This window comes from Elgaria multicarinata, chromosome 16 (genome assembly GCF_023053635.1).
Source record: "Elgaria multicarinata webbii isolate HBS135686 ecotype San Diego chromosome 16, rElgMul1.1.pri, whole genome shotgun sequence".
Taxonomy (NCBI): domain Eukaryota; kingdom Metazoa; phylum Chordata; class Lepidosauria; order Squamata; family Anguidae; genus Elgaria; species Elgaria multicarinata.
Window position 1 is genome coordinate 6,248,473 of NC_086186.1, and position 17,182 is coordinate 6,265,654.

Below are 17,182 nucleotides of genomic sequence, written 5' to 3' on the forward strand. Positions count from 1 at the left end.
CTCTTCTTTTGTAGCCTGGCCTTCCTTCCACTTCCTATATATATCCCTTTTTTGTTTTCAGGTCGTCTCTAAGCTTTTTGTGGAGCCACATTGGTTTCTTCTGTTGTCTTCTATCTTTTCTCCTTGTTGGAATTGTTTTTAACTGCGCCTTTAAAATTTCCTTTTTTAAATACTCCCACCCATCCTGAACTCCTTTTCTCATTAGGCTCCCTTGCCACGGGACCTTACTTATCATAGTTCTGAGTTTATTAAAATCAGCTTTCCTAAAATCCAGAGTACGTGTATGGCTACGCTCAACTTTTGTCTCCTTCGTAATCAAGAATTCCTCCTGCGCCCCCAGTGGCCGCTCGGAAAGCAACAAATGATTCGCTCTTAAAGGGGTATCAAAATAGGACGGGTCTTTTGGCTTCATGGCACAATTAAAGCAGGATGCATGGGCGTGCTTCACAATCAAAGCAGATTATAAACTGGAAAACTTTGGAGTCCTTTGCATGCAATTCGCAGTGATTGCACTGTATAACCCCGGTGTGATGAAGCCTCTTATGTTATACAGAGAAGCAAGTGCTCACTGCTCATTCTGAAGAGCACATGAGAAGAAACAGTGTTTTCTTAAAGTAAAAACTCCACTTTATTGGTACTGTAGACAGGAACATAACACAGAGGCAGAGCCTTTCACAACACAGGCATGCCTGCCTCTCTCTCTCTTTGGAATGTTAACTTCTTTGGCTTTATTACTTCTGCTGAGATTAGCTACTTGGGTAAAAGCCAAGCAACACAGAGCCCAGGAAGGGAACTACACGAAAGCAACTGACAGCGATCAGTCTTGCATATATAGAATACAGAAGTCGAGTTAGCAAGGCTACTGTGTCATTGGAACTAGTTCTGCAAAGGAGTGTTAGCATAAGGGAAGCAGAGAGAGAGGGTGAGGGGGGGAGCACATTTCAGGGCAGGAACGGGATTTTCTTTTTCATTCTCATCACAGTTTTCAATCTTCTCCTCCACACAGGTTCAGGAGCGCTCTCTGATAGTCGCCTTTCGTGTCTTGCTGCAAAGAGAAAGAGAACTCAAATTAAACATTAACCCCATTACATGACTCTTGTTCTCCAGTCTTTAACAGGATTACTTTCATAATAGCTGTAATTGTAGCTATTTTAACTTGTTGGTTAGTGACTCTTGTCTCCCTGTTCTTAATTTGGCTTGCTTTTATAATTACTGTAAATTGCTTTTATAATTTCTGTATTTCTAGCTATTTTTATTCTGCTGGTCTATGACTGTAATAAATTTGATGGATTGAACATTAGCCATCTGAGTTACCACACTATCACCATCTGAGTCATCCATTTAGGACCCCAAAACAGTACAAAAAATAAGGATAACTTTTCCCATGTATGCATGTTTTGCCGTGTTTCAAAACTTCAGTGTGTGTGTGTGTGTGTGTTTCAACTGGAAGAAATCATGGCATAAGAGTGACTTAAATTTCAAAGTGAGTAGCGCCTGGAACACTGCACTTACAAAGTATTAGGGCTGAAGTAACCCCGTGACAGTGATGGGGAAGGAATGACGCCACGGTCTAACGTCATGCAATATGGGCTGTTAGCCCATTCTTCTCTCAAGTGCTGTATCAGCAAATTAGCTACTGTGACACAGTGTTAAACACCACAACAGTTGCCTTGCTGATGCAGCAATTAAGAACAAATTAACAATTAGGTATTTCTTTTCATGTCCCAGTAGGTTTTGAGTTCAAAGGAGGGGGTGGAATGTGCAAGTCAAGTCAGTGGGACTGCATAGGAATTAACACTGGCAAGACAACCCTCTGCACATCTACTCAGAAGTAAGTCTTGTTGCGCTAATTAAATGGGACTTGCTCAGAAGAAGAAAAAAGGTTCTGAGCAATGGCACACAATTGAAATCTGACCGAATTAGAAAACAGCCCCATTCGTTGCAAAAAGGCTTGCGCAGGAGAGAGGCCCTCTGGATCGTACCTACAAGCAACCGAGCCAAGAATGGACTACACGTTGCATTAATGGTTTGTGCAGTGAAGGCCGGTGGCTCTGATGTCAGTGGGGTGGTGAATCCACTCCGGGTTTTAGCCAGGACTCTAAATGAGCTCTTCAAGGTGCTTTGCGTGCAAGAGATCCCAGCAGAAAAACAGGATAAAAGGAGAGAGAGAGAGAGAGAGAGAGAGAGAGAGAGAGAGAGAGAGAGAGATGGCCTTCCTTCTGCAAAACCCTCAGTCTGGATTGTTCCCTTGCACTGGTGCCTTCTGCTAAGGAAGAGAGGTGGCCCAGTCCTAAATAATGGCCTTTTTAACAGGCTGTTTATGTAACACATCATTTGGCCCTTAGAGAGACCCCATCAGTGGCCAATACAAAACCACCTTTGCTGAGTCAGAGCAGTTGTTCCCTCTATTTTTCTTTATTTCTCATGTTCTGTTGACGAGTGTCACTCTTTTGTGATGCCAAAACGGTGCCACCCGCCCACCCGCAAGACTCGGGGGAACCCTGAGGTTTGCAGAAGTACCAAAAACAAACTCTAAGGTGGGGAAACCCTTGTCATTTTTAACAGTGGCATTTTAAATATATTATTGTTTCTGTTGAAACTGCTGTTAATGTTTTAAGATTAATAATAATAATAATTTTATTTCTAACCCTCTTCTCCATTCTAATCAAGGAGGGAAAAACAACAACAAGTATAAAATACATAAAATATTAATCAAAACACAGTATACATGGTTAAAACATCCTAAAAGCATCCTAAAATTCCACTGGATCGGCCTTCCGGAAGAGATCAGTCTTTATAGCTTTCTTAAATGCTAATAGACTGTCAGGTTGACGAGTCTCCTCCGGCAGGCCATTGCACAGTCTGGGAGCAGCACAGGAAAAGGTCCTCTGGGTAACACCTGTCAGACTTTTAATATTGTATTGTCAGGAGAGTGGGAAACTGGGGGATGGAAAAGAGTATTGTGGAAAAGAGCTGGTTGACGGGGAACAGAGAAGAGGAGTTCTCACCTGGATGACGTAATAGAGCGACTTCCCGTATTTCCTCTTGAATTCACTCTTAATTTTCAGCATGTCAACCTCGGAGCGGGAGACCATAGTCCTGATCAACAACTTGTCCCGAGTTCCTTTGCCCTGAAAATGATTTTGTCACGTTTAAGCTTAATTGTTTGTAATGTTTGAAATACCTTAAAAAAAAAAAAAAAAGGCTGCGTTTGACTGACAACGGATGGACATAGAATTATCAGTATATTTATAAGAGAAGAACCTCAAGGTCCATTTCCACCTGGTATAATGAATAAAGCCCTCAAGCCTCACCTGGAATCCCTTTCCCATCTCAGAACTCAGGCAGAAAATAGGTGTCGTTTCTAAGGCTGATTTCATGATACATAAGAGGTTCCCTGCTGGAAAAGACCAAGGGTCCATCTAGTCCAGCACTCTGTCCACACAGTGGCCATCCAGCTGTCGACCAGGGACCCACAAGCCGGACGCGGGTGCAAAAACACCTTCCCACCCACGTTCCCCAGCAACTGGTGTATATAGGTTTACTGCCTCTGATACTGGACTCAGTACAAGGGTAAAACAAAAGCAAATGTTGTCCTAACATTTGCAAGGCTATCTGTTGATTTAGGGTGCAATCCTATGCATCCGATGGCTGGCTGGGGCATGCTAGGAACTGTGGGATTTTTTTTTTTCTGTCAATGGCCTGGTTCAGACAACACGCTAAACCATGCTGCTTAACCACAAAATGGTTAAGGGAATGCATGCATTCCCTTAACCATTTTGTGGTTAAGCAGCATGGTTTAGCGTGTTGTCTGAACCAGGCCTAAATGTGCATAGGATTGCGCCCTTAAAGAATTATTGGTTTCTTCGCCACTGGTCTTCTGGTTCCCTTCTGCACAAATCCCGTTGAGATGAATGGGAGTTGAACACGACCATTGCATAGGAGACCCTTGGTACAACTAGGGATGTCCGGATTTGGTGAAATCTATCCTGGGGGTGTTTTGTGGGTTGTGGGCTGTCGTTTGTTCTGGTGCCTGTTCACAGATAGATTCAGATTTCCCCCCCCCCTCGTTATGCGGAAAACTACCCAAATACTTCCGTAAGGAAGTTTGCAACAGTTTACATGATTTATGTTAGCATGTAACATTTTACCTATTGTTCCGCATTCTATTTGACTTTCCCCTTTGTATATGTCTCAGTAGAAACATGTGAATTTTCTTGTGAATGAATTTGTGTGAATTTCAGGAAAGTGAAAGAAAAAGTCCGGAAGTCTTCAGGCTCCACACACCCTGGGGAGGCCAATCCACAGTGGATTGATTCCACAGGCTGGATTCTTAGAAATCCAAACTTATTTTAGTCCGCCTTTAATTTCTCCAGCCTCACTAGCTGCTGCTCCCATTCCTTCCAATGGTGTGTGCAAAAGAGAACTTCCCAGTGGACCACGCTCCCCGATTCGTTTTCAGATACTCTACCTTCATTGAGTCGTACAGCCGATCAGCGAAGTACAACTGCTTGTTCTGAATGCACTGAACTGTGGAGGGGAAAAGATGGATATTGGGGTAAAAGATCCATTACAGGACAATTAAAGAGAGCATTAATATATAGCAATCAGGGAGGACTGTAACACAATATTGTCAAGATCCAATCCCTGACACAGCCTTATAACCCCAAGTCTAAATTTTAATATGTATTTTGGATCTCCCAGAATTCCTAACCTTTGGCCATGCTCGCTGGGGGTGATGGGAGTTGAAGTCCAAAACATCTAGAGGGCACTGGGTTGGAGAAGGCCAATTTAAGGTAGTATCTAATTTATCTGAACCTGCATGAGTCCAATTGTCTGCACAATTACTTGGGAGTAAGTTCTACTGAACTCAGTGGTGCATACTTCCGACTAAGAACATAAGAACATGACTTCCTCTATGCCAATTGGTCACAGACAATAGAAAAACTTGAAAGCCTCATCATCACTTCATTCACTTGCCTGAACAACGAGGGTCCCTCAATTCCCCGGGCGCTACAGTAGATGACACCACCGTTCGTTCCTGCCCTAACAAAAAATGCCCCACTACACCACTGATCGCTCTTGTCAACCACATATAATATGAACAGCCAGCTTCAGAAATCCATCCACTGATGCCTCTGTGAAGTTTATTGTCATGGGTATGTAGGCCGCACCCACCCCCCGTTCCTCACTCCCAACACTGGATGGCCAACTATTCGATCTCTGTGCATTTACTCACCGAGATTAAGGAAGGCATTTTCCAGGTCTCCTTTCACTTCCTTCTTGATGCTTTCCAACATATCATACGGGCTGTAGCTCTTGTACCTATCAAATACTACCAAGGTGAAGGAACAGAAAAGGAAGGTCAGAGCAATTATTTCATGGAAGGTAAAGGTTAAAGAAGAACACGCACATTCAGTAGTCACTGCCATAAATTTGCAGGGCCCAAAAAGAAAACGATCCTTTGGACAATTGGTACCCAACTCCTTTGCCACCTCATTTCTTCATCACTGGGGCTGACGGAATAAGGAGGAGCTCTTGAGGAGCAACTACAGATGGGCAAATCTCTCAGCTTTGGTCAGGTCCTCATTTTTTCCACATCAGATTATAATTTATATATATATCATAGAATCATAGAATCATAGAATAGCAGAGTTGGAAGGGGCCTACAAGGCCATCGAGTCCAACCCCCTGCTCAATGCAGGAATCCACCCTAAAGCATCCCTGACAGATGGTTGTCCAGCTGCCTCTTGAATGCCTCTAGTGTGGGAGAGCCCACAACCTCCCTAGGTAACTGACTCCCTAGGTAACTGATATATTGGTCCATACGAATATTTGCATGCACTTTTTGGAAATGTTCACCTTTCTTGTATTTGTGTTTTGCAAATACATGTTTTTTTTAAAAAAAATACACATTTGTCCACATTTTTAAAAAATTTACCTCTTTTGTACCACTGTGCATGAATGAAGCTGCCTAGGACCAGAATAGACTATTTCTCCATGTAACCCAGTAGTTTCTGCACTGACTGGCAGCAGGTGTCAAGAGCTCAGAGGCTTTCCCCTCACCTGCTACTGGGTTTTTTAACAGGAGATGCTGGTGACTGAACTGGGGACGATGTGCATGTAGAATGTGTGCTCTGCCACTGAGCTATGGGTCCAACCTTCAACTCCTAGCTCAGTAGTACAGCACATGCTTTGCATGGACGTGGCTGGGCCCAACCCCATAAGTCACAGTAGAGCCAGCTTTGGTTCCACATTACCTTTCTGAAGATGGGGGATACTCCTTTCGGTCATGATGTTGATCCACTTGGGAACATCTGTGCCCTTCCTCTTCACACCAGCATCATACAGATCCTGCAGTAGGAATGAAAAGGGGACGTGTGTCAGCTCCCTGGCCTTAGCAATACCATTCATTCAACCATGAACACCTGTCGCCAGATGCGGTACCCAGGATATAAACCATGGTTGGGGGATGTGTGGCCCTCCAGATATTGCTGGACTCCAACTCTCACTAGCCCTAGCCAGCATTGACCAAGGCTTGGGATGCTGGGAGTTGTAGTCAGACAGTATCTGGAGAACCACAAGTTTCTAACCCAAATAGAAACGGACCTGTTGAAAGGCTACCAGATATCATATGGTAAGTCATAGAAAGCCTCACACACTTTCAAAAGGTCTTGGTTTCTAGCTCTGCGATAAAGGATTTTTTTTTTGTGGGGGTGAGTTTAGGGGAGTGCAGACATTATAATTATGCATGCTGTGGCAAAACGTTGATACATACACACATGCATGCATGCGCGCGCACACACACACATATCCCAGGGTCATGTAATAAAACTGTAGTAGGTTCAGGGACAAACAAAAGTAATCACTTTCCCAGTAAATGCATCACACGCTTGTGAAATTTGCTGCCACAAGAGGCGGCGATGGCCACTTGTTTAGGGGGATTAGACCCATTTATGGAGGATTGTCTATCTCATGGCATCAGCTGCAGGGGCAAAAAGCAGGGCAGAGCTATGGCCTTCATGTCCCAGAGACACCTAGTTGGCTGCTGTGGGACCCAAGGCAGTGGTCCAGTCCAGCAAGGCTCTTCTTACGTTCTTATAAATGACCCATAAATTTAAATATAGATGGCACGTTCGGCTTAAGCCATTGTTCTTGCGTGATGGCTGTCTCCTGGGATGGAGCTTTTCTAAAGGCAGTCACAAGATTTTAACAGAAAAGCAGACTGGCTAGAGCAAACCAGCGCCACCTACCCGAGCATCTTGGTCAATCAGCTCATAATTCACCACAGAATTGTCCTCGCTCCTCCTCCCCTTTTAAAACAAAAAGAGAAAACACAAAGTCATGGCCTATCCCAAGCACTGTCATGAAACGTTCGCTGGCCAAGCGTTTATTCAGGAGAGATTCATCTAGAACATCAAGAACCCTCTGATGTGCCCTGATGGGCTGAGGAACAACTTTAACCCTCATGGGGAACGTAGACTTTGACGCAGCCAAGGCGAAGAACAGCACTAGCATCTAACATTTTCATAAAGACCCTTCCAAATGCAGGCTTCAGCCGTGTCTTGAGACAAATAGCTACCTAACACAGGAAGTTAGCTTCCGTTGATAACATTTCTTAGATGCTGTTCTCGAAAGAAAAAAAGAAGGGGAAAAAGGCCTCGAGGCAATTTACAATAGAATTAAAAGATACAAAATGTGAAACAACTATAACAATTCTCCATTAAAATACAACCACCCTATATAAAAACGTTAAAGTAAGCAGAGGAACAGTAAACCAGACCAAGAGATTCCTACCTTGGCCAATGCAACCATCAGTTTGCGGAAATCGCCAGATGTGTCTGAGATGATGTCTTTTTCCAACTCAGTCTTGTACACTAAAAAAAAAAGGGGGGGGAGAATTAGGGAATAAGCCTTTGGGCTTAGATCAACGGTCCAGTATTGAACTTTCAGAACTTCTCATTACAATCTCTTAAATTCAAAAGCCCAGCTCAGATGTAAGGAGAAATCCTGGTTTGTCATTAAAAGAACAATCCTGCACTAGCTGCAGACTTATTTTATTTATTTATTTATTACATTTTTATACTCTTATACTTTGCTTCACACACAAGATGAGGAGGCTGGAAGCTTCTGCTTCCACTTTGGAATCACAGCTCCCCATTACATCTGAAGCCAGGGAACCACGGTTTGTTGTAATTGTGGTTAGTTAAAATATACTAGGATCAAATCATGAGAGACCATCCAGGCTCATGCAGGCTTGTTTTCATAGATCCTGAGGGGATTGTGGGGTTTAGTTTGAGGTTTGGTTTTAGTCTGGGAGTTTTAGTCTGGCTTGTGCTTCATGAGAGTGTTTGGTGTGTGAGGAGTGAGAAGAGATAGGATTTTAAGGGACTTGGGGTTGTTGTTTTAAGCATAAAAATAAGCAGGATTGATCCAAATTGAAATACCAAAGATCTGTTCAATTTCCATAAACTTTACTTTGTGTTCTGTCACCACAAACCACGCGTCAGCTCGGATTTATTACCTGCTATATTACACAGTGTAAAAACCTCTAACAATACACCTGCAGTTCAGTATCTCAACAATAGAACCTATTTCCCAAAACCCTTTACCTTGTTCCCTCACATAGAGGGGAAAGGTTGTGTTGTTTTTACCCTTTCCTCGGGCTTTTCAAGAGGTGGCGCTTGGCTTGAGAAGGGTGTGCCAGGCAAGGCCTTCTGGGTGAGGTCAGTGTCATCACAGGGACCTTTTCCTGATACATGTCCTTCACAATTAAGAAACTGCATTTAGGAGAACTAAAGGTGGCCCCTATGATATAATGGATCCCAGCGAATCATGATCTTTTGCCCAAGATGCATTGGACAAGGTGCATTGGACATCTTATACCTTTCATTAAAGATTTCTGCATATCTCCCATATGCACGCTTTGCCTCCTTTTGCTTGCCTGTAAAATAACTGCTTGGGTCATGCACAACTGACTACAACAGTGCTTCTTAACTCTTCCAAGTTATCACTAAATGCTTGGAATAATTGGAAGCTTCTATCAGGAAATCATCACGTAAATTCTCAAGCGATTGAGAGCCGTTATCTAAAGGAGAACATGGAGCCGTTCCATCTCGATCCTGACATCCTTCCTGGTTGACTTACTTTCCTTGTAGACTTTGTTAATTACACCAAGCTCCTGGTTTGTTCGCGAGCAGATGATCTCAATGAGTGTGTCTTCATCAGTTCCTAGGCCCTGAAATGCAAATGAAAAATCAATTTACTGAAAGGCAGAAGTACTCACTGGCAATTGCTACCCGATTTTAAACCGAAAACTGAAGTTTTACAGGTGGGCCCTTAGGTTCTACTTGTAAAGAGAAGGAGAGAGAGAGATTCTAGTCTTTTATTATGCATCTCTCAGATTTGGACCTGGCTGGAATGAGGGAAGCCATCCATAAAGGAAGGACAACCACCTAAGCTGCATTAAATTATAATTTATTCAGCCCAATGTGTTTCGATTACAGTCTTCCTTGGGGCACAGAAAAGCACAGCAACCCTATTTTCTATGTGCTCTGTTAGTAATAGTAAGCAGTACAGCACTTAGAAGACAGAGTTTGACTTTGTTTTATGATGGCCCTGGTGAATGAAATAGGTTGGGCTTAATAAATGACTCTTTATTGCACCATAAGAGGTTCTCTTTTCTGTGCAGCACTTTGGCTAAGCTGGAGTGCATATTTCCCACAACTGTGAAGCCATTAATGTAAGATGGCGTCAACCATATTATGGAGACTGATTAATCGTAAAGGCATCAGAGCACATGCTAAATACACTTCTGGGCCACAGGCCACGGTCTGAAAAACAGAGGAGCTCCTAGCCCTGGAGAGCTAAATACCACTTCACAGGGAGGTTCCCGTAGAAGTTTGCCAAACAGCTGAATGGTTCCCCCAGAGGCTCTTCCCCAGTGGAGTCTACGTAAGGTAAGGGACAACCAAAAAGAGGCCCTTTGCTGCCAATAGTGGAAGAAAGGGATTTGTTTTTTTAAAAGTAACAAACAATCTATAACTTTAAGAAAGATTGGCAAAAGTATATAGAATATATGAAGAAAGAAATGAACAGAACAACTCTGGCAGAGGCCTATAGGACGCTCTGGGACTCCTGAAAAGAAGTAATGTTAGAAAATAACTATAAATAAAATAAAATAAAGGAAGATATAAACAGAAATGATATAACATCCCAGAAAAAGAAATGGGTCAATCTATGCGAAATGTACCAGGCTGGGGGGAGGGAACGAGATAAAAGGGATAAACGATGAAAACTGAATGGAAAGTAATTATGCTTATAAGTTTGGGTGGTAAAAAAGATTACTGTATAATGAACATTTGTATATATGGAATAAAAATATATATTTTTTTAAAAAAACAATCTCTATGGTAGAGAAGGAGTGATATCCAGAAAAGAATCATAGAATAGTAGAGTTGGAAGGAGCCTATAAGGCTATCGAGTACAACCACCTGCTCAATGCAGGAATCCACCCTAAAGCATCCCTGACAGGTGGTTGTCCAGCTGCCTCTTGAAGGCCTCTAGTGTGGGAGAGCCCACAACCTCCCTAGGTCACTGGTTCCATTGTCATACTGCTCTAACAGTCAGGAAGTTTTTCCAGATGTCCAGCCGGAATCTGGCTTCCTGTAACTTGAGCCCGTTATTCCGTGTCCTGCACTCTGGGAGGATCAAGAAGAGATCCTGGCCCTCCTCTGTGGGACAACCTTTCAAGTACTTGAAGAGTGCTATCCTGTCTCCCCTCAGCCTTCTCTTCTCCAGGCTAAACATGCCCAGTTCTTTCAGTCTCTCCTCATAGGTCTTCGTTTCCAGACCCCTGATCATTATCGTGGTACTTTCCAAGAAAGACTGATGTAAATGCTACCTCATATGTTCTGGGGCTAAGGTCTCATACTGAAAATGGGTTCTGGAGCAGAGCACTAGAGAGTCCTGGTTTCAATTATATCCAGATATAAACCCAAATTGGGCCTCTGCTTTTAAACCATCTCTTTGGAAAGGACAGCTGAAACGAACATTAACTATTTTACTCTGTAACATGTGCAATGCACATACTGCATCAGGAAGGTGTTTTTTCAAAAAAGGAGGCATCGATACTACGCAGACCTTTAAAAAATAGGCAGGTGTTTTTTTTATCCCTCTTGATTCTGAAGAACAAAAATATATTTTGCACGACAGACTAATATTCAGATTTCATACATTCTGAACAAGGTGGATGAGTTCAAGGGACATATAGTATAAAATATGTATTTCAAAGTCTGGCTTCTTATGATCAAAGTCAAGATTTAATCAGCAGGTCCATCTGTCGCTTGTTTTCCCTGAACAGTGAACATATAAAACTGAATACCGAAGTACAGCTTTGAACTAAAAGTTGAATTAACTGGGTGTAAAGTGTAAATCAATTATGAAGCTGTTAATACAATAAGAAAATTACTAATCCACATGAAAAGGTGTCAGGTGTTAATTAAACTCTTTGGGAACTCAGATGAACTTCCCTGGCATAGTTCAATCAAAATGATTCCTGCCAAAGGGCTGAAAAATGGATGGTTAATTTCAGTTCAGTTTCAGTTCCACCCGGAATCATTTATAAAGCGGTTTTGGCTGACGGGGTGCTAGAACACTTTTAGGAAAAGAACATAATTAACAAGACTTATTTTATGTGTCTCTTAAAAAAGAGAAGAAGAAGAAAAGAAAAATGCAACCTTTGGCTTTAGAATTAGATACATAATTGATAAATGAAGTTGCCTTCAACCAAGAAAGTCATGTAATTTCCTTGTTTTTGCATTACAGCGCAACTCCGGGGAGCCATAGAGCAACGGAAGGAAAATAAAAGATGCTTTTCACCAGTATCAAGGTTTTAAACGTGCTCCCGTCAAGGGAGGGTGAGGAACAGCTTCGCTGCTGGAGACAGGAACCACAAACCTCTTTGAAACTAACCCTGATAGAGGGCAGAAGGGTTTACATGGAGTACTGTCCACAAATGATCAGAGCGGGACATGGAGAAGGTGCCTTTGCCTTGACTTTTCGCCAGTGTGTTTCCCAGTCTCTAAAAGGTTTTATAGGCAAATAGTTTTGGCATGCGCTAAAACCGCTTCCAGGACTGAGTGTTCCCTACTGGTCTGCCTGTCTGCCCTTCCACCCAGCCAGCCAAGTCACCCTTTTTCAGGGAGTCTACCTTTTTACCACCATGGTCCCCAGCTGCTCTTCCTCTTCCTTGCTTGCTTGACAGGCAGTGTCATGGCTAACCCTACTGCCCCTGTTTTGGGAGAAGGTGTTTCAGGTAATCAATCAGAATCAGATTCGGACCTAGAGGAAGTGGCGCCAGACAGTAGACAGCCTGTACCAGTGGCGGAGGAAGCTCTCATAGGTGATACCCCAGCGGGGAGTCAGCCCTCTCCAGACCTTATCTCCTCAAGGCCAAATCCTACACACTCAGTGGGAAGTGAACTTTCTTCCGGAGCAGAATGCCCCGACAAGCTAGCTGACGCTAGGGTCCGCTGGAAGCTAAAACACATAGGGCGGAAGGAAGGTGTGAGAAAGTCAGTCCGACTAGGATTGCGCCAGAACCTGCCTCCACACCAGGCTCTCTGAAATTATGGGCTTTTGGGAAGGGGCTTCCTGTTCTCCTTGGTCGGACAATTGTCTCGCTTAATTTGCATAGTTTTGCCTAGGGGGAAGTTTCCAAGAGATTAGACTCTCTTCAGGTAGAAGAGATGTTTGCTGTTTAATAAAAGCTTTGTGGATTACCTAGCAAGCCTGGTCATTTGTCTCCCATTGAAAGCAGGAGCTTTCTGAGAAACACAGCATGCAGAGAGCCTGGAAGCAAGTTGTCCGTGGAAACTGCTCTTCCTCCTTCCCACCACCACCGTTGTCTTGGCCAGGGTGAGAGGCAGGTGAACAAGCGCACTGCAACGGTGAGGAGAAGGAGAAATTCTAAAGAGCCCTTGTTAGCGGGCCCTCGACAGCCGCCCAACCGTGCCGACTCTTGACACTGCCTGTCTGTCCGTCTCCCGCTCATAGAAAACTAGATATCAACGGGAAGAATTCCTGTCTAACCTTTTCCCTGACAAAATGGTTTTCAACATGCAGGATTTTGTCATCTCCCCAGCTATCAAAATCTAGACTGTAAGCTCCATGGGGGAAGAGATCTGTGTCCATGCTTACATCAAAGTGTCACTGATGTTGAATGAGCTGTATAAATAAAGGACGCCTGCTGTCCAGCCTGTAGAGACATGCAAACATTTCTACAACGGTGGCGTGGCAGCTCCTTGACACCACGGAAGCACCAGTTTCTCGGTGCGTGTCCCGTCCCCTCCAGTTCTCGGTGTATGTTCGCCCCAGTACTAGGAGGTCCTTTTACAAAGAGAAGGCCAGTATGGTGATGTGGTAGCTAAAGAGTCAGATTATGACTGAGGAGGCCTGTGTTCAAGACCCTTCTCAGCTCTGGAGATTACTGGGTGACTTTAGGCCAGTCACAACCTCTCAGCCTAAACCCACTTCACAAGGTTGTTTTGAGGATAACACAGGGGTGTCACCTTCCTCCTCCATCCCCTCAGCCTTTCCGGTTTCCAAGTTCCTGACTCCGATTTCTGTAGCGTCCTCACCTTCTACATTTACAGAGAAGTGTAGAATTGGAAGGGGCTAATTAAGCCATCGAGTCCAACTCGCCCGCTCAGTCTAGGAACCCTGGTGCAGGACAGAAGTGTCCTTTTGCCCTTCCATCATGCAATCATGGCAATTAGCCCAAGGATGAGCAAGAATTTCATTTATGTTTGGAAGTCACTCGAAAAATGTTCCATTTGCAACCCCTGAGCATGAACAGAAACCCTTGTTCTCTGAAAAGATTTGTAAATTCCCAAACCTGTGCATGCATTTGCAGAAGATGCACAATTAAACATGTGCATTTATAAAAAAAATACGCACATGAAAGAGCACAATTTAAAGTGTGAATGTTTAAGTGTGCATTGTTTTAAAGGGTATACCTTTTAAAAACTGACTCTTTTAAAAATTCGCATTTTCACAGTTGAATCAGTGGGGGTGAAAAACGCACCCTGTCCCCATTTGAAATGTGCACTTTCCCCCATTCGAATAAACCAGAAAAAACAGGTTGCAAATGGGAACAGGAGCAAGCTGAATCAAGCTTTGAAGTGACATTCGGAGAATTTCTGAGAGATTGAGCATCCCTGGTTGTCCTGCCATGTGTCTGAAACAGGCTTATGAACATTTGAACAAAGGTTTGAGACACTGCTGCAGGAACACCATGTTGCTGGCATCCCCCCCCCCCTACAACTGAAGATCTATGTAATAAACCCCCAGAAAATAGGGAGGGGGGACCATTTCATAACAGCTTACACATCATTTGGAGCTAGTCCAGTTCTAAGCCAGTAGAGGGCAGCATTGGACAAAGTAGAAAGAAGCTGCAAGAGGTGATGATTACATTATTCCACCCATCCTGGAGCGTAAATAAAGTTTAGCAACATAAAAAGCAAAGCACCCTTTTCCATTGCAAGGCTGAAGAGCAGGTAACTAGGGCTGTGCTCCGCTCCGTTTCAGGTTGTAGAAGCGGGAAAGGAGTGACCCGATCCGCTTCCGCCAAAGGCGGATCCGGATCAGGTCAAGGGAGCTGCGGATCGGGGCAAAGCGGTTCGCCTCCATCCGGAGCTCCGAATGCTGGTAAGGGGAAGGAGGTGGGCTCACCTGGCGACGGCGGCAGAGCCAGGTAAGGGGGCAGGGGGGAGGGAGGCTTATTCGGCCCCCATTTTGGCCCCCCTTCCACACTTACCTGCCTCCACCACCTGCTGCAGAGGCAAGTAAGTAGGGAAGGGGGGCAAAATGTCGATCTGCCCCTCTGGATCTCGCTCTGCGGGGCGGATTGGCCCGAAGCAGATCAGCCCAATCTGAAAGTTGCAGATTGGGCCATGGAGCAGTTTGGGGGGACTGTGCACAGCCCTACAGGTAACCTTCAGCATTCTGAGTCAGAACAGAAACATATCACAAGCTGAAAAGCAACCATCAATTTTTACACTACCGCACGATGCTCTGGAATTGTTTACCGCCTAGTGCTGAGCCCAAAGTCGTCAGGAGGGAAATTCCAGCTTGAGTTTTGGATTGGGCTGGGGTGCTTGATTTTTTTATTATTATTATTTTTTAAAAAAAAGGTTTCCAGGTGCGGTGGGCTGCTGAGTGGTGGCAGGGAAGCAAGGGGTTTGTTCTCTTTCACTCATTTTATTTCAACAGCAACAAAAACAGACCCCTTTTCAGCTTCCACTGACTGGCAGCCCTGGACCCAGCTGTGTTCTGGAGCATTGGCAGCTGTGCGGGAAGAGAAGTAGTGGACACACATCTGTAGTGTGGAGGGTTACTGGGAGCTGGGGTGCAAACCAAGAATGTAGGGCTGAAAGAAGAATGGACAAGGGGCAGCCAACGTCCACAGACACTGGCAGCCCCTGCAAGGGGAGTCCTGTGGAGACATAACCTAAGCAGAACTGTAATTGGCACCTTGGGTTAGTTTCAGGATAAGGAAGGAAACTGGATGACTCTCTAGACCAGCCTTTCCCCAGTGGGTTGACCTCCAGTTGTTTTGGACTACAACTCCCATCATCCCTCACCACTGGCCATGCTGGCTGTGGCTCACTGGAGTTGAAGTCCAAAACATCTGGCGGGCACACTGGAAAAGGCGGTGCTTGGCCTCTGCTGGCAGGAGTTGATAGAAATTGCAACTCCGGAGGAGACTCGTCAACTTAACAGTCTACTAGCATTCAAGAAAACTATCAAGACTGATCTCTTCCAGCAGGCCTACCCAGTGGAATTTTAAGATGTTTTTAGAATGATTTTAGAATGATTTTTAGGAAGTTTTAACAAAGTATATTACGTTTTAATTCAGTTTTATGTATTTTACTGTTTACTGTTGTTCCCCGCATTGATCAAAATGGAGAGGCGGGTAAGAAATATAATAATAATAATAATAATAATAATAATAATAATAATAATAATAATAGTTGTTGTTGTTGTTGTTGTTGTTGTTGTTATTTCTGGTAGGCACCAGGTTGAGGAGGTTTTCTCGAAATCCTGCTCACCAATCTGGATTATGTGGGTTCAGTTCAAGAGCTGAAACACATGGAGCTTCCCTGGCTCAGGGCAGGAGGCTAGAACCAACATGTGAGACCCGAGGTATTGGGGAAATGTTCCTTTCGAGCAATGGGGCTGGACACAGGAGACACCCTTTTTGGGCCCTTGCTTTCACTTACCTTCATGGCCCCTTTCAGCTCAGAAGCATCATACTGGGCTGGGGTCTTCAGCAGGCCCAGGATAACTGTTTCCAGGTGGCCAGACAGAGCAGACTTCAGAGCCGCGGGAAGTTCCTAAAGAGAGAGGGAAGAGACCAACTGTTTAGGACTTGTTGCTGATCTCCAGACCTTTTGCCCCTCTCAGGTGGTTTGGTCTTTAATTCTGTTAGCCCCTGGGAGAGATGGCTTCAGATGTTCCCATGAGAGAGATGGACCACTCTCTTCCTGAGACACCACCCAGCCCCTGGGGATGCCAGTGCATAAGGGTACAAGCTAGGGCCATGGATAGGCAAAGGAGTATCTACTTTCAGAAAAAGACTCCTCAAGAGTAAAGGCCTCCTCATGAGTAAAGGCCTCCTCATGAGTAGGGCTTCTGCTAATTTGGTGCTCAGACATGCCAAATCTTCAGTTCCAGTCTAGCCAGTGCTGAAACAACGCAAGTCCCATGCATTGGGAACCTAGATTCCTTGTTCCAGCCATGCGCTTAGGACAGGCCGGTGCCTTCATGGTCTACTTGGTAGCTTCTCGGTGGCATTTGGAAGGCCACTGTTGAAAACAGGATGGTGGACTAGACATTGGGTCTGATCCCAGAGACTCTTATGGGCAACTTTAAAAAAATAAAAACAATTTAATTACCAATAGAAGTGCACGTGTTCCCGTGTTTGTTGGGTTCAGAGAAATGGATTCATTTATGGACGAGCAAGCTGCCAACCTAGTTTACACTATAAAGCTCAACCTGCACAGGGAACTAACACACGATTCAAAGGGGTGGTTTTGATACTCCCTGTCTTAGAAGTACTCAGGGCTCTTGTCTTTATCCTTAAATGACTTGAATTGACAATTTGCAACGTCTCCCCCAA

The 17,182-nt window shown here is 44.3% G+C and overlaps 1 protein-coding gene across 1 annotated transcript in view; it reads right to left on the reverse strand.

The window, feature by feature from the left end:
- Positions 1-604: 604 nt before the first annotated feature.
- ANXA2 (annexin A2) overlaps positions 605-17,182 on the reverse strand; it is a 37,686-nt gene continuing 21,108 nt past the window's right edge. The window contains exons 5-13 of the mRNA XM_063142725.1: positions 16,284-16,397; positions 9,148-9,238; positions 7,798-7,877; positions 7,254-7,313; positions 6,261-6,354; positions 5,240-5,335; positions 4,472-4,530; positions 3,009-3,131; positions 605-1,045 (exon numbers count right to left, since the gene is read on the reverse strand). Coding sequence (XP_062998795.1) covers positions 986-1,045; positions 3,009-3,131; positions 4,472-4,530; positions 5,240-5,335; positions 6,261-6,354; positions 7,254-7,313; positions 7,798-7,877; positions 9,148-9,238; positions 16,284-16,397 — 777 coding nt within the window. The 3' untranslated portion in view covers positions 605-985. The remainder of the gene's footprint in view (positions 1,046-3,008; positions 3,132-4,471; positions 4,531-5,239; positions 5,336-6,260; positions 6,355-7,253; positions 7,314-7,797; positions 7,878-9,147; positions 9,239-16,283; positions 16,398-17,182) is intronic.